Genomic DNA, 25968 nt, shown 5'->3' on the forward strand with positions numbered 1-25968 from the left:
TGTAGTTACAGAGTGCCTCACCTCCCTCATTTATTTAATGCCTACTGTCTGCAATACAAACCTAATTGAAGAAATTATTCATTCAGCACAGCATAATTTAAGACTAAGAAATTGCATTGTAGAGCTTTACAAAAATCTCTGTGGTTTATTGTGCTGCTGGCTCCTAGAGGCCTTAGCAAGAGGACGGCTCATACCACCAACACTGCTGAGAAGTGAGAAGTTGGTCATTCCTTATTCTGCTTGGCACGTTGTTCCCTCTAGTTTATTTTTACTTGCTGGATTTGGACCACAAATGAATCACAACAGATACTAGATACATAACCCTCCAGGCAGATGCTGTGTCATCGGCTCTGGGCCAGCACTAGACCCACTACATCAAGCTGACATGGCGTGCCAACATTCATCATCCTGTATAATTCTGTTGTATCGTGACCTGTCTGAGAAGTAAAGAATGAATCATTATGATCAATTTAAAGAAATGTAAACCTCCAATTCCAGATATCGTTTATTAAAATATTTAAAAAAAAAAAAAAATCTTTCTAAATGAGGGAAATTGAATGTCTCGTTTCAATGAATTTATAAAGATAGAGCTGAATTTGTAGAACAAATATGCATTAAACTGCTAAAGAAATTCAGTTAGGAAGGTATCCTATGGGCCAACTCCATCCCTATGTTGCCTGAGGACCAGGTAGAAAAGTTAAGAAGTATAAGTAGGCTTAAAGAGTAGATTATCTGGCTTACTGCCTTCCAATAATATATCTTCATAATCACCATGAACTTTTCAGTGGCTAGAAGTTGAATTGTTTATTAGGGAACTCCACTGTGAAAGAGCCCAGATGCCCAATGAACGGCTGCAAGACAGCAGTGGTAGGTAGTGTTCTGTTCAGTTCACAAAGGCAGTGTTCTCTTCCCATCTGTCAACATTGCACTGCAGGCTGCACCAGATACACAGGCAGCAAGTCCTCAGTATTCAGATCACTTATTTGGCAACGAGGATCATTTTCTCTCCTGCACAATAGATCTGTTTCTAGCTTTTTCTTTTTTATTCTACCATGGCAGTTTGCTGCCCTGAAAGAAAACTAGCTCCCCACTTGTTCAGCCACGTAGTCACAGTCAGAAACAGCAATGCACATTTTGGCAAGCTCTAAAGAACTGCCTCTTTTCAAATGAATACTGCTGATCATGCATCAGCCAGACCTTACTGACCATGCTTTTCTAACATGGCCTTCCTTTCAGATGCATGAGAGTATTGCTAGCATGTTAAAAACCTTCTGAGTGCATTAAGAGCAGCATACAGGCTACATAGGCAAACTTCAGTGCATTTCAAATAGTTATTAAAGCTGTAATCCTATAACTCTGAAGTACAGCAGTACCATTGCTAATTACAGGCCACAAGTTTCACATTGAATTTGCAAGGCTTGTCAGACTTGCTTTGTTTGAACACGTCTTGATCTGCTTACAGCTTTGTTTTACTTGTTGTACCCAAAACTTCTTTAACTGACCAGGTGTGTATCACTCATTTGATCAATAATTCATTGATAATAAAGAAACAGCAAAGGTATAAAAGCCTGTTAGTGGTGAGTCCTAGAATGAGGAGGAAGAAGCCGTCAGTATGAATAGCATGTTCCTCCTGGCATGGGGCTCAGATGTTGACAACTCATAGTAACATCCTCAACAGAATTAAACTACTGGCCCTAGGAAACACGGGAGCAGTGAAAGGGTGGCAGAACCCCCTTAAAGTGAGAAAACAAGAAATGTTTTCAAAGCAATTTTAACTGAATTCTTATTCCTTTTTTTCTGTAACATATTTAGATTAACAATGATTCTTGAGTTAGACTGCAAAGATTTCAACTATATGAACAAAAAAATCACATGGTGCTCTCTCTCTCTCTACATATATACATATCTCTACACCAACATATAAAAATGTTCTACTGTGCCTTTCCATAAGCAGGATCTTGAGTGTAGCAGACTACCAATTTCATTGCTGAGACAAATTCCCGACACCATCTGTATCTGTGTATCGTACCAGTGGAGATGGAGGCAGACAAAAGATAGTACTGTAGGTATTGATACATCACAGTTATGAGCAAAACTTAGTAAGTCCAGTTACAGAATAAGCCAAGAAATGTGTTGTACTTGGTGAAATTAAAAACATACTAGAACTGTTTTGAAAGTAGGGAAAGAAAAGTTAGGGCAAAACATGGCAGTTTTGTTTAATAAAGGAATCAAAATTCTAACAGATGCAAGTTTTCTGTTTCATAGGGAATTCGAGGACTCAGATGTCAAATATTTTTTAAATGAATAGTTTCTTGTTGTGAACCTCACCATCTACTGTTGAGAACAGCTGAACAGAGAGGATTCATGTAATTAAGCTTCCTTCAAAGTCAAGAAACAAAATGACTCAGAAGATCTTTCTTTTCCAATTGCTGTTGTCGATGTAGGCAAACTGAACAACATAGCTTTCATATCTGAAGATTTTAAATGCAAATACATGGCTACTTCATACAGTCAAAATGAAAATTCTCAAGTGGTTTTCTCCTTTCACCTCTCCTGAGATTCCTAATTGCCAGTTCTTCCCAAAAGCAGGCTAGAATTCCCCACAAATTACAGACATGCTAGAAGTGTGTATGTTATTGAGGTTGAGAAAGTCAACGCTAAGAGCCTTCTTGGTTTTAACAAGTGTCGTTGGCCTTTCTTCTTTAATTAGCATAATTCCGTAAGTCCATGAGCTACTTGCCAAATTTCTTGATATGAAATACCAATAATGAGGCAGTACTTCTGTAAGTTGCAGTGATTGTAAGAAATACAATCTTTTAAATATGTTATTTTTTGACTGTTACCAGGAATTCCCATATGGAATAAAACTCATTAATTATCTACTGTCAACATTTGATTATTCAGGAATATGACAGAGGACTGAGAAATGAGTCAGATAGAGCAAAAGATACGTAAATCAGGCTGCACTACATTCTGAGAATGCATTCTCCTGAGAATAAATTGGCAATTAGATGACTATAGAAAGTAAGCGAAAGTATGAACAATAGAAGGCAGAACACTACATAATCTCAGGTACTTCACTGCAGCCAAGAAAACTGAAGGAAATGCCTGTGTAAGCCAGAGTTTAGATTAACTCACAAGTAATCATAAGTTAGCTGTGTACAGTTAGTACAGTGCCTTCAACGCCGTGAGCAGCAAGCATCATGGAAAATTTTTCAAGTAGTTAAATAATTACAGCTACACCTGTTTTTCTCATTTTTGCACAGGCTACATTAAAGATTAAAGCATACAAGAAAATAAAAGATACACACCTTGCAGGATACAAGTTATGCATTGGATTGGAACTCGGGAGCTGTAAGTCACATTCTCAAGTTTTTCTGCTGATATTGGGCAACTTGTATTTGTTTTCTGTCTTTCCGTAAATATGCTGTGTCTGTATTTTCTATACAGAATTTAGTCATACAGAAATTATTCATGGCAGAACTGGCTCTTGTTCCTTTGCAAACAATGTAAAATACAATGTGCCCTGATTAGCAGCAGAGGACATCTATTTATTAATGCCATTAATTAATAGCTAAGACAAATAAATTTCTTTGGCAGTTAATTGCCCTACTTTTGTGTGTGTGTGTGTGTGTGTGTTTTCAAACTAAAACAAAAGTTCCAGTATTAGAGATACATGGGTTAGAATTTAGGGACATGCATCCCATATATGCAATTTTAAGGTCCCAGAAGAGTGATCTAGATGAACAAAAATTCTCTGAACTGCTTGCTGTTCTTTCCAGGAAGCATTGCATCACAAATACAATGTACTAAGAAAATCTCATTTGCAATGTATATATGGTTTAAATCTAATGATGCACACAGATACTTCATTTTCACAAAATTATGCCCAAATGATATCTGTAAATCCTTATTTATAAGAAAATATCATAAGAAAATAGGAATTCACCAACTAGCCAAAATAGGTAGTATTCTCTGTATTTACCATCACTAAATTACTTGTATAGTTCTTTGTGAATACTCATTCTTAAGAAATCTACATTTCTAGTTTGGAAGCAATCAAATGACTCATTTCAGCACTATTCAGAGTAATATAATATCCTTATGTGTTCATTTAGGAGCACTGACCCTTGATAGTATTGGTGATACGCACAGTGATACACAGGGTCAACTGAGATGCATTATACCACCTGTCTACCATTTTAATGCAGCCATTTTCCTAATCATTACACCAATTTGACCGAACTGTTGGTTTTAAAATCAGTAACAGCACAAAGACAAAGAGTGGTTAATCGCTGCAAGTTTGTGAGAAGCTGGGAGAAAGCGTTCTTGTCTCAAAGACTGTTCAGCGACACCCACCTGAGACCATGATCAAGCCGATAAGAGGAAATTATGCAGTTGAGTGACCAGAAAGAATGAACTTTCAGCTGATGTTTGCAGGTCAGGCTGGCTTCTAGGGTTGTTTTGGAGAAAATGACCACCATGCAGTCAGCATGCATGCCCAACAGCCTGCCAGGTTGCAGGCACGTGATTGCTGCATGATCACTGCAGATCACCCAGTGTGGGGAACATGAGCTGCTGCCCCGAGCAATCATAGGTGCACAAGAGCCAAACAAAGAGGATAAAAACCTGAAGAGTTCAGAAGTAGAATGGGTACCCCCTCCAAGAAACTTGCAGACATACAGGTCAACAAGATGTTGCTGACTGACCTGCAGCCCACTACAGACCAACAAAGCACCACTGTACCCATGATGGTGACCCACTCACTAAAATTTCTCTCTACCATTTCTAATCTTCCCACCTTCCCAGCATTCCTTAACTGCTTGGAATTTGTAATAAACCAATCAGACAACATTTGACCCTGCTTGTGTCTTAATCTTCCTCTGGGTATATGTATATATATATCAAACCATCTCAACCATCTCCAGTAATTGGAATGAGACAAGGTTAGATAATTCAAAGAGCACAGAAACGTTGAAAAAAAAATCAGCTCTTTTCTATGATAGCCAGCATGTCAATTCAGTTGCAAACAGGAAAAAAACATATATCCCAATAAACTCCACTGAAAGAATAGAGAAGACCACTGATTCTCTGCTTTCATTTGTCATGGGAGGTCCAGCTGTATATGCCATGCATCCACATCCAATCTCGTAGTTACTTGGAAGAAGCTTCCTTTCTGCTGACCACTATCTAGTCGTCCATTTTTAACAGTTAAAAATGAACACAAATTTGCTTCAAAGTTAACAGCACTCCAAATATATTAAAAGAAACACAATAGGAGTCATTCTATTTCTAAAGAAAAATTATTTCATAAAGTATAAATGAATGCTATGCTACCACACATATCCTGACAAAAGTTAAACAATGCTAATTCAAAACATGCTTGGAATAAGATCCAGAGTATTTCTAGTGCATCCATTACATTCCAACAATATAAAATTTCCAGATGTTCTAATGGTGACATTGCTAGAAGTGCACCATCTACAGCAAATAAAATTATTTTGAAAACAGTAACTGGCGGTACCTTATATGTCTTGGTCAGGCAATACACCCAAGTACTTTCTTATATCAAACTATGAAAGAGTTTGCCTTAGCTCTCTGAAGATACATATAAAAACAGGAGAAATTATACCATGGCCATCTTCAGGTTTGCCAGGTAGAAAATAACTGTTTTTGAAGACACCCAGAGTATACAAACATTCATTTTCACCTAGATACAGCATATACAATCTTTAGTTTTTGTCATTAAAACAGACGTCATATTGAAGTTACTGGCTAAAAGTACACTTAAAAGAATATAATTTAAAGTAGAGGTCTGTATTCGGTAAGATGTGGTGGCAAAGTAGTAGGCATGGCACATTGACACCATCAATCACTGCCTATTGTTGGGTGGCACTCTCCTTCAGCCAGGCAAAAGGAGATATACTTGTAAAGAAAGATTAGAATAAGCTGTGGCAGTAGCTACAGGAAAAAAGAAAGTAGGAGATAATTAAAGGACACGCAATGGTGGAAATTACTAAAATGACAGTATTTGACTGAAGACCAAACTGCTTTTTCTCCTTTATATTAACCATTCCACAAGGACTGCATATGCTATTTTTCTTCTTCAGAACACTTTTATCTGTATCTTCACCATCGAATATGTCATGATCAACTTTGCCTTTTTAATTTGATTTCTAAAGCAGCCATTAATATACCTTTGCTATCACAACTATACTATTAGGTTAGTGGAAAGATAGCACCTGACGACTTTCTACGCATCATGTATACGAAAAGAGGGTCAGTTTTCTCAGCTTCACAATTTGGAATGTTGAAGTCACTCATTATATGTGAAATAATGCTCTTGAATTGAAAGAAATTAATGCTAGTTAGCAATTTATAGTTACAAACAAACCTTTGGACAGGGAGGACAGGGGACAATGACTTTGCCAGCCTGTAAGAGAACAGAACATCCCTCTGTATGTAACTACTTAAGAATTGTTATATGTTGAATATAATGTAATCATTTTCAACAGAGTTAACAGGACTAAGTCACCAAGTGTCTTCTGGTTATTTTCAGCAGTTATGATTGCCACAGTATCAACTGCAGAGAAAAGCATTTCTACTTTATAGCATTCTTTACTTAACTGTAGAAAAAAAAAGAAAAAAAAGAAAAAAAAAGAAAAAAAAAGCTTCTCTGCTACTGTAGTGAGATATTTTTATCTCATTTAATGTATAGTGAATAAATGTTGAAATTCTCAAAGTGCTTTTAAGTACTACAGTTTTGATTAGCAGCTAGGCATGTATGTAATTTAGTCTGTTAATAATTGAATGTATATATAAAATGTGTGTATATGATATTTTATATACACAGATCTATACAAAATATGCCTAGAGACTGACATATAATAAACACAGTTTCAAACAGTAGTAAAAACAACATTTTTAAAAATAACAGTCCACTCAGGTGCTATACCAGCTGCAAATGACTATTAACATGTCATACCGGCATTCGAATTTGCCACTATCCAATTGTAAGCAAAAAAAAATCTAACTATTAAAATCACACTGATGATCTATAATCTGTTCTTAGTTCTCATGCAGGGATCCTACATATATTTTCTGTCTGGTGGTATTATAAAGCTTTTTTTCTTTCCATAGAAGACATAAATGGACATGAATAAGGCTACAGGCTTTGAACTAGTATTCCAGAAAACCTAAATATGCAACAACTATTTTTAAAAAGTATATAAAAATAGGAGATGTGTACTTCTGGGAGCTGTGCTTTTCTCCTAATGTAGAAACCTGGAAGCATCTTTCCCAGTGTTCTTTGTAAAGTGCTTATGCTGTAAACAAAGCTAAGGTTACAAGTATAATCCTGAAAAATCATGAGGTTTCTTGAAGACATTCAACACTGGGATCCCTTCAGGTTGGTGTTTAACGAGCAAAACTTTCCTCTTCAGTATCAGAAGCATCAGCTGAAATACAGGCAGTTTGTCTTCACTGGAGAAGACAAGTTCTGGAGTTCTGAACCCTTTGATCAGAATTATGAGTTCTCTTCTTTTGCTGAATAGCTCTTTGTTGGATAGTAAAGATACCTGGGGGGAAAAAAATATTGGTAGTTAGTATGTGTGGGAAAAATTCTCTGCTATTCACATTCACCTGGTGTCAGATCAACCTTTGCCCTATCAGCAGAAAGCTACCATGCTGTGACTATAATGCACAAGCCAAGAAACCTCAGAACTCTATCCAAATGAATGTTTTAGTTCAGAGTTTAGAACGAAGTTTGGTGCAGAAATGTCTGGACAAAATGATATCACTTATACTATACACAGGGAATTGGTTTGCCTAAGGATCCTCTGACTCAAAATTTATGGATTTGCCTGTACTGCACACAAATAGAATTAAAGTAGCATGGTGCAAAGGTCTCCCACAGCTAATCAATGAGGCCTGAGTGCAACATACTGCATTTGTGGGCCAACTTTAACTTATGCTGCTGATGTAACGTCTCCAGAGACTTCAGCAGAGTGGACAACTCGTTGAAAGCTTTAACTTCATTTCCTTCTCCTTTCCCAATTCCTCTTTAAAATTCTACCCAGAAAATTAGTACAGAAGGTGATGGAGCTGCATTGCATATACTCTGGTATTTATATTAATAAATAGCTTCTAACGGATATGGGTAACTATCCTCCTGTGCAGACAACATCAAATGATGATGACATAGAATCACAGAATCACCAAGGTTGGAGGACATGATGACATACACACTTTTCTGACAATATAAGAAAGGATATTGTGCACATGAGTGCTCTAGCTGTCATAGGCTCCCTTTTCATCTTAACATTTGAGCTTGTCCCCCTTTCTACAAGTTTCTTTTCTAGGCCTATGATTTCTACCACCTTTCCTCACTGCAAATTGTTCTCTTCACCAGGTCAGTACCAGTCACGGATTCTTCCTTCCACATAGCAGTATCTCTTCCAGGATTCCTACATTTTGTCTCCTGCTTTTCTTGACTCTGTATTGGATTTATCTACTACTTATTGTCTAGTCTTCGTCTCATCAGTTCCTACTTCTCATTTCTTTGCTCAGATATTACCTTACAATGATCAGATTGACTTTCTGTTCTGATGTCTAGACTCAATCTTATAGCATTTCTGTGATCAGTCAAAACTACTGTTCAGCATGTACATACTGTGATTTTTTTCTCAAAATTATCCTTGGTTACACTGGCACAATTGTCTAAGAGAATGGTGAAATTCTGACAAAAGAGGCACCTTCATGGACAAACTTGAAATTTTTGTTCTAATTCACAGCTGAATAAAGAAAATTACATTGGATTTTTTTTTTCTTTTTTATCATAAACAAGTATGGGGCAAAGCTTCATATTTTTAATGCCTTCATCCAGTGCTTTACAGCTAAAATCTTTCAGTTCCTTCAGTAGCGCAGATATCTATAGCTATAAAACTCCATGGAAACGTGGAAAACTCAGGAGATCACGGTGTTTTTACAGATACAAAATTCCAGAAAGACAAACAGCTTTTTACATAATTTTCAGATAATTAGTCTTAAGTAAAAGGTTTGAAATTGAATTTAAAAACTGGAGCTGACACTTTGATGAGGTTTAAGAATAATCTTGAGGATTACCATGAAGATCTGACTCCTACTTATCTGTAAATGGAAATTCTACTAGCAAGTCTTTAAGGCAGTCAAAGGCAGGTGACACAACTACAGTGTTTAGTGGAACACTGTCACGGTTACTAACCCTACTGACATCCCAGAACAGCTTTGGTCGTATACTACACTGCTACATCAAAACAACAACTTGTGTATCGGTCTTCCCCTACCACTCCTCAAGGATATCTTGATGTTGTTAAGAAGGATTTATCTTTGTATGAATGTGACTTTTAAACACTGAGACCAATCAAGTCTTCTGTTAGTCAGAAAGCTTTCAGATCATCCTACACTTAACCTAAGAATAATACAAGCCAGTCGCTAAAACTCCTTTCATTTGCATCTTGCTGCAACATGCAAAAGTACTCCATTCTTCTCAGCTAAACTGCCCCAGCTGGACCAAACCATCAAAGACTCAAACCAAATAAAGAATAATTCCCCTTCACTTCAACTCAAAGCATGTAGTTTACAGAAGCTTTATAAGAGTTCTAGCACAAGAATGACTTCAAACTACAATGAGTTTTCTGAATCTCTGTGAGTGGGTAACTGCCTTCATATTTGATGTTACTGAGAAGGCTTTATCTATGCTCTATACAAGAATTCTGCCAAGTGGATATCTCACAGACAAAAATAAATCAGTCCCAAGGTAAATCTTTTCCTTAAGCTATAGAAAGACCCACTGCAGAAGCAAGAGCAAACCCTTATTAAGTCAGACAAACAAGTCTGTGATGACAGATGCTTCTAGCAATAAGATGGAAGATCATATATGTATGTCTGAGAGCTCAGAGCATATGATCTCTGCAAGGGATCAGAGCCATCTGCCTAGTGTTGAAAACAGTCATTCCCACAGTCCAAAGGCTGACAAATAGCTTCATAAACTTGCACTTTTTCTACAGACAGTATGGACCTCAGACATTTTCACTGTTAGGAGACCACTTGATTTGTGAATTCATCACTGAACTTTATCAATGAGCCAAAATTCTATAAAAATTCCAAAATTCTATAGTAGTTGAGAAACTCCTTTGTTTTTTCAACAAAAGAACTAAAATACCCTTTCTCACCTGTCTTATTACTAAAGAGAATCTTCAGCATATTGAGTGAAGTGAGATGTTTGTATCAATGACAGTCCTACCGTAGGATCTCCATTTTGGTACTTACACCAGATGGATACCTGGCTCTCTTCTCTGTTCCACCCAGCACAATCTCATAAATCACAACCAGGTTCTAAATCTAAGTTACTTATACACAGGAGACCTGATACTATCCAACTCCAGAACTCTTAATGCTGATGAACTACTAGAACCATTAACAGTTTCTGTTACAGCTCGTATAGTGCTGGTTCACCAAAAAATGTCCTGAAATAAAAACCTTGGACTGACTTACTATCCAGATGGGTAAATGTCTTTTATTTTCATATTATTTTATCAGAAGAATGAAAATATTCCCTTGTCATTAGGAACTGCCCATTCTTGAAGTGATAGAAACATTTCTGAAATTCTCTAAAGATCCAGTTAGCAGTAACTTTTTCACATTTGGTCTTCTGATTTTGACATGTGTACTGCTAATGTCCTATCATTTAAGGTATACTTTTTTTTTCAGTTTATGAGTCAATATGTCTTTAAAGCTTCACTGTACCATTATCAGGAAGTCTTGGCATTTCTCTTGTATCTTCTCTTTTGAGTATAGTCAATACTGGTTCAGCTTTAATTAATCAATAAAATTTATTTCTCTAGCAATTAAGAAGTTTATGTCCAGCAAGTGCAGTGTGCCTACTGCCATGTGCAATGATGAACTCTATCCAGCAAGTGTCTTTAATTCATCTCTTGTCCACATACTTCATTGTCATTGGAACACTCTCTGTTCACCAGTGTGACAAGACTTAATAACCGCCTTATCCTAAGAGTTGGATGGAATTATGATTCCATGTTTTCATGCTGCTTCCTTTCCTAATTTTTGTAGAATCTGTGATTTGGTAAAGGTAGGCCAATACTGCCTCTTAGTGGAAGGACAGCTTACTTAAAAGATGTAGTCTTTGGGAACAGGGCTGCATACTTACATTGCCAGACAGACCTACAGGGGGATACATCAAGGACTCTTATGGATACAGACGTTAAAATAAAATAAAATAAAATAAAATAAAATAAAATAAAATAAAATAAAATAAAATAAAATAAAATAAAATAAAATAAAATAAAATAAAAATGACCATTGGGCTTTTACTTTTTTACCTCACTGGGGAGAATTGCAAGTCAACAGATCACTGGTACAACTCTAAGAAACATTACTGGTGAAAACAATCTTACTTTTGGTTTATGAGACATAATAAGTAAGAACCAACATGGACAATCATTCAGAAGAAGAAAAAACAGAAAATGCCAGGTAACATTAACAGAAAGTGGAGTAAAATATAGCAGAAGGTGTTAAATCACCCAGACATCAGAACATCAAAAAAATCACTTTACATTTCAGGAGTGCTGGAGCTACGTACTTTCATCTACTAGCCAGTTTGATCTGTTCTAGAACATTAAAAAATATTAACTAAGCTAAACACAAATTTGAATTCTCTAGTAATGATGAGCCACAATTAAACAGATGTATTAATGTTGAAGAATAAATAGAAGACAGTGAGAATTTGCAGCTAGAAAAAGATCCAGTAATGCATTTTTATTTTCAGATGACACACCTGTGAACCATAGCTGCAGTACAAAAGAAGATGCTTCAAACAGGCAAAATTCAGAATTCCTGGGCTATATTATCCTTCTGTGAGTAATACCTTGAGCTATTCTTTGAGTATTTAAAAATGTATGGCTATCATTAGAAGCAGATTTGACAGTGTTCTTCTTCATGAAATAGCTCTAAGTACATGAATGGTTATTTCTCTAATTCTAAAACTTCAATAACAATGTCAAAGATTGCACTGAACAAAGTCATGAAATTATAACTGACAACATATTAATGCATGCACTTAATTATGGAAACATTTTTCTTCTATTCTTACTTGTTTTGCTGCTGTTTTTGTCTTACAAAATTAATGCTGAAACATTTCTCGTAAGTAGACCTCTTATATCATATGAGCTATATCACTCAGTTAAACCCAACCACTGTCTCAGACCAATGCTATTTTTATTTATTTATAACAAATCTTTTTTCATATAATCGAGTTACTGTTTGGATTAAGTTTCTCATTGCAATTGATTAAAAATAGATTTCCCCATCAATTTGGGTATTACATGTCTACTCTAATATAAAGAAACATGCTGAAAGTTTGAAACTAGTATTCCTTTTCATAGTCACAAAAGGACTCGCAAACAACAAGAAGCCTGCTTCAGGTGCAGTATAATATTAAATCAATATAGAAAATAAGAAAGAATGGCACAAAGGGTGTGAATAGAATAAATTTGAAACTACATTTTTATGCATGTTTATGGAATTTCTGTACAAATAAGTAACATCATTGGAGTGCTGAGTAATTTCAGGACATTAGTGATAAATGGGCACAAGTTGATTATTCAAGATAAAGCTGATGGTCATTATCCTCAGCTGGTCATTAATTCCCATGAAATGACTGGTATTGAGATAGTAATTACTATTATAATGAAACGGGGGGGGGGGGGGAGCATGACATTTTTCTTATGAACCTGCCTCATTTTCTAAAGAATTCATGTTTCTTTCATCACTCAATCAAGTTGCCTGAATCATTTTTAACTCTTTATACAATTTATTAATCTTACTACAGTCTTCATGTCATTGACCCCAGCTGAAATTTGGTGTTCCATCACATATTCCATGAATTCTGGGATCACAGCAAGGGGCAACAACGGTGGGAAAGAAATATTATACATTTCCCCTTAGAAGAATGCATTAGTAAGAATATGTCATAAAGCTATCTATTCTAAATTTTATAGTAAAATATAAAAGCATGTTGTTACACAGCAGCTGTAGAATTCTTTGTTCCAAAGCGAAATTCTTGTAACTTTGAAACACTAACACTGTCAAATTAAATTGCTCAGAAATCATGACAGAAATTGGCCCTAAGAGGAAACAAGCCTTAAAAAATTTACAAATGAAGTCTGTAGTGTTCTGAACTGTCTTCTGAGGAATCTTGAGCCTTGTCATGAGATCACAGAATGGTTTGGGTTGCAAAGGCCTTGAAGATCATCTAGTCCAGTCTTCCTGCCACCAGATCAAGAGGCCTAAAGCCCCATCCAACCTGGCCTTGAACCAGGGATGGGGCATCTATGGCGTCTCTGGGCAACCTGCCCCAGTGCCTTCCACTCTCAAAATGAAAAATGTCTTCATTATTTCTAATCTATATCTACTCTCTTTCAGTTTAAAAACATTACCACCATTACCACTTGTCTTTTTACTACATGCCTTTGTAAAAAGTCAGTCTCCAGCTTTCTTGTAGTCTGCCTTTAAGTACTGGGAAGCCATAATGTCTCCCCAGAGATGTTATAGGATAAGTTTTGTCCTCCTGGGTGGTTTAAATTATTTGGAGAATTTGAGGCAAATCCTAATGACACACAACAGCTTGCCAAATAAATCTTTCAGCACTCAACAGCTATTAAGACTGGATTGCTTGGTTACTTGGACAGAGTATGAGATGAAAAAAAGTGCTGAAAGCTCTTTATGGTGTGGAGTGAAGATTATTTTAGAAAACATGATAAACCTTCTGGAAAAAGAGATAGATGTTCTTGACAGCCAAAGCCAAACCATGGTGTGTCAATTTTCCGAAAGAGAGGGAAAAATACTAATTTATTTGGGAGCAGGACATTAAATGAAACACGATTAAAATAACAGTGACAGGGGAACTCAATGTTATTATGCATCACAGCAGATAATAGGATTTGACAGTATAGCGAAAAATCTAGAGAGCGTATTGTTGCTGGTGACAGATCAACAATTGAGATGCAGTGCAGCTACTCTATATCTGCCAGCCAAAGCCAGAACCTACTAGAGTGACCCACGTGCAGTGGAGGAGGTCAAGTCTATACAACTCCATTTACTCACAGATATTAACAACTGTAAGTGAGAAACAAAACAAAAAAACGATCAAATTAGACAACATACTCCTAAATTTCTAAATAAATTTCATTTCATTGCTTTCTGTTAATCCAGAATCAGTTTGGGCTTTGCTACAAGTCTCGTGAACGAAGTACAAATCAGCACTGTCTGTGGATAACACACTATCAGTACTACTGAAGAAGTTGCATGACTTGGGGGAAAGACAATGTAAAGAAGGATGCTGAACATTCACCAGACTTCTTCCCCAGCCACTGTGTATGTGTGGAAATATGTTTCCTGCTCTTACTCCCTTGTAGGATAAACATGACATAAGGAGAAGAACCTATACTGCACTGTTTACCTGGGTGGCTATGAAGAATGTTCTCATATGTTTCCTCTAAAACAAAACTTCAAAAAATGCACAAATACGTCCTAAGATTCTAAAGAACAACTACTCCGTGGGGAATTGCAACACAGCAAAAAAAAGCAGTCCTGAATAAACACCAGATTAAAAAACAATGTTAATTACTGCATTGCTGTTAGTCTCATGTGGCACTCCTGTATTGCACATGGAAAGTACTAGAATGTTTTCCTGAAAACTTTAAGTGTCCTTCACATTTCCATTAATAGGTATCTTGTTTTTATAGCAGTTTGTGTAAATACTCATGCCCATATTCAGTACACACCTGCTTCATTACAGTAAATTGCAATAACGTGCTTTTTGCCAGCCTGTAAATTAAATGCCTATTCAACACATTTCTACATTTATAATAAGTCCTGCTGGATCTCAGTGTTAAAAGTGACCTACTTTTTCATAATTTTTTCATTAATCGTATAACATTCAATATTTTTTCTACTGCTTCAAATATTGGGAGCATGTGATTGGCACAAAAATGTTCAATATCTGAGAATACTTAGAAACAAATACATTACACCTCATGGCTGCAAAAGTGATCTTTAAACATGATGCAAGTGTACTCTGAGAGTTTAAAGACCAAATTATTATTTTATTTAGGGAGTTCTGAATCATGACTTTTCAGTACTCACAGCTGGCAGCTGCAAGACATTTGTATGCTGGAATTCCAATATAGTGAGTAGGCTATAAAAATATTCAGAGTAACATCTGAAACTACTCAAGCTGGAGTCCATAAATAGTTTCAAATTGAAAAAAAATTAACAGAGGTAACAAAGAACTGAAAAATATCACTGAAGCATCAGGACCTACAGATTCTTAAAACATCTTTGGATTTGGGGTAATTTTTTAATTATTATTATTTAAAACAAACAAACAAAACTAACTGCAGTATCCTGGGCATTAAAATGTTGATTACTGCAAACACAAGGAATAGACGGTGGAAGCAGTGAACTTCTTTTCTACTAAAGAATATGGGCTAGCAGGTAAAGAGAATAAGAATGCTTAGCTTATGGACTGTACGGACTTTTTTCAACTACTCTCTATTCTTGTGTTCCCCAAAGGGTTCTTACAGCAAAGACTTACCATCTCTAGGACAAGGCATATGCCTTGCTTCAAAGACCTCAGTTTTTTTCCATCCTCTTCACTTCTCTGCTAGCAATCACTTTTTCTGCTTTCTATGTTTACTAAGCAGGTAAGCTTCATCCTTTCAACCCTGTAATGTTAGAGTATACCCCTACTAAATATACGTCTACTAAAATGAAACTTTTCTTCATCTATGGTTTTATATAGGAAAAACTTGATGAGATTGCTGTCAAACTTGTAGCACTCTATTGCCTGAGTGAAGAAAACCAATACAGCTAAAACAGCTTGGATACATATTTATATCCATACCTATTCTTCCTGTCTGTGCATCCATGTGTTATTATAGAGATGTATCACACTAAGCTTCAATTGAAATGGCAATCATTTAAACAGGCAGATGATACACTTATGTATAACACATCATAATTAAATATTTTTTAATTTGAATATTCAAACTCACCTGTTCGAAGAAAAATTGTAATAACCACTTTCCTCTAGAACCTCCTCAATTAAGGTCTACAAGTTAAAAGAAATTCATTTCAATAAATCACCTTAATTACAAGCCATAAAATACATTAATACATATATATAGATCTTACCTGTAACTGCTCATATGTCATCCCTTCGGCTATGTCAGAAGTGCCAACAATACCTTAAAGTAAGAGGCAAGTAATGTTATATTCCCGAAGCTGAGGTTTATGTTATTTTATCAGTTTCTTAGCAATTCTTGATAATTTAGAATAACACAAAATGTTTGTTAATGTTGGTTATCAGCAGTTTATTTCACTGACTATAATGACTCCTTGCAAAAGCAGGAGGGATCTTATGGCATGTTGTGGACATTTGAGTTGCAAGATGTTTCCACATTATTAAAGAGTCTCAACTGAGCAAAAATAGTGATTTTTTTTTATAACTATTTAATACAAAAGAACACAGCAACATAACATTCTTTCCCACTTACAATTTGAAGTGAGAAGGGCACATAGCCAGCAGCAAATTCTGACAAAAGTATTATTTACAGATTAAGAGATTCAAAAATGACCAATACTGAATGTCTCATCAGTTTGTATTGTTCTCTCTGGGGAAAAAAAAAAAAAAAAAAAAAAAAACCCTTACATTTTAAGTTACTGTTAGGGATCCATTTCTTATCCAAATGTCACCCATGACACCTAGTATTATTCTTAGCTTTTTCATTAAGCCTAGAAATTGCCAGTTTCAAGACAAAAGCCAGCAAAACCAAGGTTTCTCACCATTCTTTCTGGAATTATAGCTTTTTACCTTACTGTGTCCTCTAGTCCATTCATAGGTATATGTTTTTCTGCATTTAGAAGAATGGAAATGGCACAAATGATGAAATGCGGCTGCGCATTTCTCTTAGATTCCTTTAATACATTCTTTGCTCTGTTGAGGTATATGACAGAACACATCTCTAAACATGAGATTGTGGTTCCTCAACATGGTTGCTGCCAGTTACAGTAGTTTTGACTAAAAATGGAGTTCATGATTTGTCACTGAGTATTCCTAGTCCAAATTATATTTGACTCTATTTATTTTCTAAAATACATGCATGCACTTTGCACTATATAGGTATAGTATAGTGTAGTATCATATAATTATACGATTCTTGTTTGATTGTGTGATGTATGTTTGATTGTGTGATTGTATGATGATTGTTTGAGATGGAAGGGACCCGTAAAGGTTATCTATTACAACTCCCCTGCAATGAACAGGGACACCTTCAGCTACATCAGGTTGCTCAGACCCCCATCCCGTCTGACTTTGAATGTCTCCAAGCAATGGAGCTTCCAACACTTCTCTGGGCAGCCTATTCCAGTGTCTTACCATCCTTACTGTAAAAAACTTCTTCCTTATGTCCAATCGAAATCTCCCCTCTTTTAGTTTGAAACCATTTCCCCTTGTCCTGTCACAACAGATCCTGCTAAAGAGTCTGTCCCCTTCTTTCTCAGAGCCCCCCTTTAGATACTGAGAGGCCGCTATCAGGTAACCCTGAAGCCTTCTCTTCTCCAGACTGAACAGCCCCAGCTCTCTCAGCCTGTCCTCACAGGGGAGGCATTCCATCCCTCAGACTTCTGTACCATATCTTTTATTAGAAAAATACATGCCACTACAGAGGTTTTGTTGCTTTACCTTTTCTATCTTCTGGAACTAACATATTGCCAGAGGATGACAGAAGTACCATATGCCAATCTGCTGTAAAAAAGTTGGTATCAATCAATTCAGGAGAACCTTGGAGCAGCTGGGGGAAGGGAAAAAGAAAGAAAAGATAAAAGCAAAGGACACCTGAAATCTCCACTCTTCCTGAGACTTCTGTAAAGCAGTCCAGCCTTCCCTAAATAAATCTCTGATTGGCACAATGCCTTTTTCTGTTTCCAACACAATCAGAAGTCAGAGATTTCAACACATTTTAGCTTAATGAAACAGTAGTGAACACAAAGACAAATGTTCTACCACCTTCTCTCCAGAGTCATCCAGCGAACACTTGCAAGCTCCCAACCTGCCCTTTGCATAAAGCACTGAGTCACCTCCAAACTATATTACTGTTATCCAGCATAGCTGTAGTGGTGATTATGGCAAAATTCTCAAAATGTACTTACGTGTAAATACTTATTTGCTCTTACTGACTCAAGATATGTGCCACTTACTCACTCATGCTTAACAATTCCCTATCATTTTCTTTTTGTTGTTTTCTATTTCCTTTGAGATAGAAATGCCCAGAATTACATTCAGTATTTCTAAGATCTTCAATTTACTACCATTCATTTTATAAATACTGCATTTCTTCCATTTTTCTCAGTCATAAATACAGTAGTTTTGAAGTTAACAGCTTTACAGCTGAGAGAATTTATAAAATTGAAAATTAGATTAAATCTTATAATAAACATTTCCTTTACATATCATATTTTTGGGCACCCTTTCCTGACAACACCCACTCAGTAACACATTAATATAAAACATTTTGTTAGATACAATGTATGGTTAAAATACAAGAATCAGTTAATGTAAATGCAGGTTGATTTACAGAATATCACTGTATAGTGATACAGAAACTGATAGCTCAAAGAAGCATCTTTAATTATCTTTCAGATGCACAATGTAAGCCAGTGTAAACATTACATATAGCCGTTTCCCATGGAACTTAAGCATTTCAGATGAACTATTTTAAAAGTAGTGAGCAGATTTAGTAATTGGGTAGAAAGTGAGTCCATTCCATAGCAAACAGTGACTCCAAAGATTCCACAATTCGTTGTGAATAGGTGACAACCAGATTAGGTTAGATGCGTTATATTATACCTCATATCTGAAAAGGATGTTAAGCAATTATCCTTGTCATCAGATTCTCTATATACTAACTTAACTAACAACTGATTTGTCATCAATTCAAAAACGAAATATCTTAGCTTCCATCTCCCACAAAACACAGAAGCTGAGGTTGTGGCTTTTGAAATCCTCTAGTGACTACAGTCTTCTCCAGAGATTTCAAAAGAACATCTAGAAATTCTGATGTTAGTTATTAGCTCTTTGCCAGTTGGAAAATATTTACTATGCTACTGGAAAACATGAAAGCATGGTTCTTCAGTCACGCAATTCTTGCAAATCTGTAGCATTTTTAAACTGATGATACTACACTCATGCTGACATGCTACAGCACAGTAGGACATTCTATATTTTGGACATGATGGATGGTTTACGTGCTTTCTCAAAATTCATAGTTTGAGAAGTCATGCCAAAATATCAACAATAGTAGCAATCTAATTATAAATGAAGAAGGGCTTAGGAAAATTAAAAGGTTACAAAATATGTTTCAGCTTTTGCCATTAAAAAGTTTCTTTTTTCTTCCTTTTCCCTTTCTGAACTCTGATGAGATGAATTTTGTTTTGCAGGGCCTCTCATTTACAATATACGTTCTACTGATAAGAGACAAACTTGAAATTGATACGTAGCAACTGCTTACTTAAGAGACCTCCATATTTTCCAAATAAAGGATATGCTAAATTTCCTTTGAAAAAATGTAATATTACACTCATATTCTTATGATATTAATATTGATAGCTTAACTCAAATAGAAGAAGAGACCACAGATAGTAATTAGTGTACTGCACCTTTTTCATTTCTGATTTCAGATTACAAGGATTGCTCTGCTGACTGAAGAGGGACTTCTTGAATCTCTCAATGACTCTCCTTTTCAAGTGGCACTGCAAAGCTGGAGGAAGCTACACAACACAGAGAAACAGATGTTTTCACCACCCAATTACACTTCCCATAAAATTCACCTAATCAGTAGTACCATTACTGAGAAAGTAGCTACAGTGCAAGAAGAAACATTAATGCTCAACAGCCTGGTGGATAGGCAACAGTACAAAACCTGATTTAAATATATATTAAAATAATTCCCCTTAGTTTGCCAATTCTGTTAGGCTTGGCAGATTATATAACATAGTCCTTCTGGACTCAAAGGTAAGAGTCATTATATTAAGCATAGTATAATTAATGGTAGATTTGCTTCCTTAATCTTTGAGATTTCAAAATCATTTTTATGCTCCAACAGTAATGCTGGAGCTTCAACAGCTTCACCTGTTGGTCACTGCAGTCATATTGAGTCACATCTGTCACCAATCCATTTGATCACCAGTCCATGCTACGTGCTACTCTTTGGAGAAAATCTCCTATACTGTTTATATATAGTTTTTCTTATCTTCAGACAGTGTTTGTAAAGCAATAATTTTCTGTCATTTAGTATGCACTTTATAATCACTATCACTGATGTAAATTCACATAGTGCCACTCTATCGAATTCAGCAAGTTACTTAATTACATAAGAAAGTTTGGCCCTTGATGATTCACATTCAAAGTGCTGTCACGGTGTAAATTACAAAGACTGTTTTCCTCTGAAACAAACCACTGTTCTTAGATAGCTATAAATTTGGAACCGATACATTGGCCTCACAGGAGCCACTCCTAATTTCCTCTGGCAAACTAGGGACTGAATTTAAATTCTACAACTTCATCAGACAGCTGGCTGCATACAGTTTTCTGTTGCAGATAAATATTACTGTCTTTTCAGACCTATACATGAGGGGAAGAAAATGATGCAAAAGGAACGGCTGCAAGATACTCTGTAGACTACGAACCACTGCAATGAACCATGTGCAGTTAATGTGCCATGGCAATGATGGGACATTCTGAGGCAACAGTGGTAAAGGATAAGTTCACTGCATGAGAAAACCAGCAATGCTCTAGGCAGTACTGTTCAATTTTAGCTTTTGTTTTAAGGAAATCAGATGTCAGATCAGTTAAAAAAAATAAAAAGGCTGATAATTTACATTGTGCTTTTTAAAAAACTTTCTCTTACGTTATTTTCCAACAGATCAGTCTGACTCTTGTTCCCATGGAAACTGGATTGGGAAGGCTGCTTTGATTGCCAAGAACTAACAGCAAAGAACTCTGCGTTGTAAAGTTCAGTTTCAAATTGTCAGCTGAAATATGTAATTGGGAGTTGTAGAAACAACCATTATAAAAAATATTCCACCTTATATGTGTAAGAATCTAAGCACTTGAAAAAAACATTGCACACAGGAACAAGTACAGGTTTGAATCCTGGTACCCCTAGCTTCTAATTCTGAGACCAACTGACACTGAAAGTATTAAAGGTGTTACTACTGCCCCAGTGGCCAATCTAGATAGACAGCCTTTGAGTTACTGTTAGTTCCCAGTTATGAGAACTGGGATTGACTAGTAGGACACTAGAGAAAACCTTCTTCACTACAGAGGGTAAGTTCATTAATATGCATCTGACACATATGAGTAATATAGTAATACAGTAATATAGCATATAAACTCTGAACTGCGTCATTTCAGTTAGCAGGAAATGGGCTTACTATTGCAGTAAGTTATGCCAAATCCAGTTATTTTAAATTACCATTTTTTTCTTCGTTATGATAATTTATTTCCTGTTATCTCTTTCAATAGATCTGACAGTTTGAAGAAAACACTCAAGACATGTCCAATGCATCTAATTTCAGTTATGCTATTATATTTTAAACAAGTTTGGCTCAGCAATCTGAAATGCCCTGAGGTGATAAACATCACTTCCAAATACAAACCATTCATTTTACAAAGTAAGAAAATGTTTATTTACGAACAGCATATTTTGCAAGTAACTGAATCATCTTTCTGATGAACAAAAGTCTATCACATTTTTAGCTGAGAGTTCAATGCAGATTTATACTAACTCCATTTTTGTTTTGGAATCAGCATGCACTATCTTTAATGCTCTTTCACTATTAAACATTCAAACAATTTTAAAATAAGTCTGAAACGTGAAAAAATACATATTAATTAAATATTGAAATATTTAAAATCCAATATTCAGGATAGGATTTCTAGTGTAATATTTCTTTAGGAATTATTTCCACATATTGACAATATAAATTATTACTTCGAAAATATTACTACGGAGGAAAGAATTTTATGTACTCTTCATGTCAGTGCACAGTATTGTCACCCGAAATGTTCATACTGCTGACATGACAGAATGTTATAAAAATAAATCACTGTACAATCCATTTTTCTGAGGGGAACCAATGAATTTTTTTCATGACTCAATTATTGCCATCCTCCACACACTAATATTTGAGGTTAGTCTTTATTTAAGTGGTGTATTTTTAAAACATCCTGCCATCTGCAAAAATGTCAAGTTCTGTTGTTTTTAACGAACAGCAACTAAATTAGCAGCACTTTGACAACAGCAAATAACTGAAATGGATAGAATGTCAGAAGCAACAGTAATGCATACTTGAGTGATGAAGATAATTTTGTGCAGCTGAATAAGAATCTGCTGAACAGGGTCACTGATCTGACGCACTTTCCTTTGTGATACAGCAATTCCTGCCGATGCTGTAGATGACAACACGGAAATCAGGACAGCTCATTTTACTGCCTTTACATATTAATAGTGAGCACTGTTAAAACCTGTAGATTTAAATATTGAGTTTTTATGCATGACCTGCTTTCCTAGTAGAGTTAGGAACAACAAGAACAAAAAAGAGTAATCTAATAACTTTAAAAAAATTAGATAATGGAATTAATAATGGGTTTCAAAAGAAAATCCCTTCCCCTGATTCATTACACCAAAATTTACTTTATCTAAGAGAAAAAAAAAACATTAACATACCTCACTAATAATAAAAGCTTTTTCTATATTTATTCATAAGGAAATCTAAAGATACCATAAACAGAATTTATTTTAATAAAATGATCTTTTTCACAGAATAGCACACTTTTTTTTTTTTAAAGTACTTTGATGTCATGAAATTAATTCTCCTTTTACCACTAAGAATTCCAAGATTACATCTTATGTGGACAATTTGGAGAATATTAAAATTTATTTTCAAATTCCCTTGTAGTGTTGTGTGTTGCTTTATCACAGCCACTTCTTGTTTCCAACGTCTAGAAGTAGCTTGTTTTGACAGAAAGATGCAGAAAATTTGCAAGAAGCTCTGAATTTTCTGTGTCTTCTCTGTATTGCATCAGAAAATTAGCACTTTCTTTTCTTTGTCAGAAATTCCTCCCCATGAGAGATAACCTACGGAATAGGAATATGCTGATAGAGATTGGTGGCTTTTTTTAAGTGATATGGTAACAAGAAAGAAAATTCCACTGAGAGGGAGAAATACTAAAATTAATTAGTCCACCACTGAACTACTACCATTTCTTCCTGTTGAATTTCTCCATTGACTCCTCTAAAAAGAGTCAGAAGAGAGACATTCACAGCTTGAAGTTTTTAGGGACTAACCAGATCTGAGTTGAAGCCTGCCAGAAACTAAAGAAATACAGACAGTGTAATTCTCCATGACACAGACGCACTTCTGGTATGATCAAGAAGATAAGGACATCATTTCTATTGTCAGATTTTTTGTTGCAATGCCTTTTGGCAGATAGGTTGAGAAAGGCATTACAGATCTACATTTTTTCTGGTCTCCTCTTAACCACCAAAGAGAGAAAGAGAGCATTTCCCTTGAGCTACTTAAAGAAGAATTTAACTTCATTTTTCAGCTAGGTAATGGTGAGAGCTACGCTATAACAATTTAAACATGACATTCCACAAATAGAACATTCTTTTCTTTAGCTCTATTAATCTCATTTTCTGCTATCTGTCAACTGTTTTAGCAATAATAGATTAAATTCTAACAGCAATAGCATCATCTTGCCATTACAGCCTTGGAATCTTCCATTCCTGTTAGGACACTGATAAAAACTTATTTCCTCAACACATTACCTTTTTCGCTGGTTCCTATCATGTGGTAACTAACTTCTTTGTTGCTATTGGCTTGTGTTAAAAAAAAAACAAAGCAAATTAATCTGTCCCCTTTCTTTTACATCTCTAAGATGATTCTTTTTTTCTCTGTATTTCTCTGTATTACATGTATTTCTCTGGTTTTCAGTGGACAGAGCTTTGTTCCTTTTCTAGTATGCCAACAACAGTAGGACTTCCAAGTCTAAGTGGACCAATGTCTATACTTAAAACATCTATAATGCTTATGTGCTTCAAAGTCAGCTTGAGTCTTCAGTTTAGCCAGGAAATTCAGTAGTTTCCATGAAGTCATTTACTTTGGGCCATTCCACAGTAGTTGTTTTGTTGTTTTTAAATAAAGAACAGCATTATTTGGGCAATGAAAAAAAGGGCCTGTGAAAAGGCTGATCAGAACTTAATCAACACTTTTAAGAGCATAACAATAACAAAACTTAAAGCACATTGGTCAATTCCGACAAATCAATATATTTGAACTTACATTTAACAAGAAAGTAGATTTTATTTAAAATACATCTAGATCCAGAAGCAAAGGCAACAGGTTAGACCTTATGTAAACTATGTTGTTTTACTCAAGAAGAAAACATTACTGACAAAGGATATCAAAATTGCTTAAATTACCCACAGGACTAAGATCATTAGCAAAGGCTAATATGTTTGTCTCTAGATCATTATAGCTCTGATGGATTATGGTTGGATAGTTGGTTTGAAGTGCATGTTGTTGTTATAACAGCACTCATCAGTAAACAGCACTGGAAAGTGCTAAAAGTGGAGGACAAATTTTGATTTGTACTCTGCAGTGAAAATTCCTAATGCTACTTCTATATCAAAAAGCTGTGAAATAGAAGTTAGCATGCACATGCAGTAGTGTTTTTATGAAGATCAATATTCCAGCTACTCAAAATAATTTTATTTTAACTATTATTAAATTCAGAGAATAGCAAGTACCACAAAGTCAGAGCTTAGCAACTTACAGTTTCTGAAGTTTCTCAGTATGAAAGAAAAGTATCATAAATGCAAAAATTGTTTCATCAGTGATGATGGATAAATACATGACAATTTACAAGGGCTCTAAAAAATATTCTTTTCATAGAAGAAATTCCAATTGTTTTTAGCAGAAGAGCTAGGTTAACAGACATAAAAATGAAGTAATACTGATGTAGTATGGGAATTTACTTTTTCAAATTCCATAACGATTTTTTCAGACAACTTATTTTCATCTGAAATGTCTCTGCTTTTCTATCATTTTAAAACTCTCATATTAGATAATATCATAATTTTTCTTATTGCAAAGAATTATGAATGGAATACTATGTGGCAGCAACCTTGTCTCTAATCTTAGTTCACACCTTGTGCATGAGTAGAGGCACTTTCAGGATGAGATCAAGTGGAAGTGAAGTCGAAGAAATAAAAGAGTAGATACTAAATAGGCAATAGAAAAACAAATTTTAAAAACTTGGGAATTATTAAGTTTAATTTCAGTTAAAATTTTATTTTGTTGCAAGCACAAAATTACCTGGTCGCAGTCTTGATCCCAGGCATTCAATACAGTCTCTATTATTAAAATAGAATAAAAGAGGGACAAAAAAAAAAAAAGAACACAGAACAAAACTGTTATAGTTATGCTTGGCATTAGAGGCTGTAGAGGAAATATTGGTATTCACTGGATCTTTCTCACATTTCCTCTAAACAAAGTCTATCCCATTTCACTAGTTTTTGACTGTTCATTTAGAAGTCATATAAAGTTTACTCTACTTGTCCAAAATAGCATGACTTCTAAAGTATAGAATATAGACACAATATTTTCCTATTATATTAGACCTATTTATTTTCCTGTAGAATATACAAAAATGAAAGTTTCAAGAAGCTATGAAGAAAGATAAGGAGATAGTTTTGCTAATGTTTTAAAAGGGGCAGAGATGGAGAAAAAATGAAGGTGCTTCCTTCAGCAGTCAACCACTAGAAGGTTGCCATTACTGACTGTAAC

The 25968-nt window shown here is 35.3% G+C and overlaps 1 protein-coding gene across 8 annotated transcripts in view; it reads right to left on the minus strand.

Annotated features, from left to right (window-relative positions):
- Positions 1-529: 529 nt before the first annotated feature.
- NEK10 (NIMA related kinase 10) overlaps positions 530-25968 on the minus strand; it is a 91084-nt gene continuing 65645 nt past the window's right edge. For 2 of the 8 annotated variants that reach the window (XM_040696273.2, XM_040696272.2), the window contains 7 exons: positions 25498-25535; positions 22467-22567; positions 19774-19884; positions 17801-17909; positions 16252-16304; positions 16113-16168; positions 530-7577 (listed from right to left, as the gene is read on the minus strand). In XM_040696273.2, the coding sequence (XP_040552207.1) occupies positions 7526-7577; positions 16113-16168; positions 16252-16304; positions 17801-17909; positions 19774-19884; positions 22467-22567; positions 25498-25535 (520 nt within the window). In that variant the 3' untranslated portion in view covers positions 530-7525. Of the gene's footprint in view, positions 7578-16110; positions 16169-16251; positions 16305-17800; positions 17910-19773; positions 19885-21023; positions 21148-22466; positions 22568-25497; positions 25536-25968 lie in introns of those variants that run through there. The other 6 variants (XR_005857784.2, XR_005857785.2, XR_005857787.2 and 3 more) reach the window with 6 other exon arrangements.

The sequence above is a fragment of the Gallus gallus genome, chromosome 2, assembly GCF_016699485.2.
Source record: "Gallus gallus isolate bGalGal1 chromosome 2, bGalGal1.mat.broiler.GRCg7b, whole genome shotgun sequence".
Lineage (NCBI taxonomy): Eukaryota > Metazoa > Chordata > Aves > Galliformes > Phasianidae > Gallus > Gallus gallus.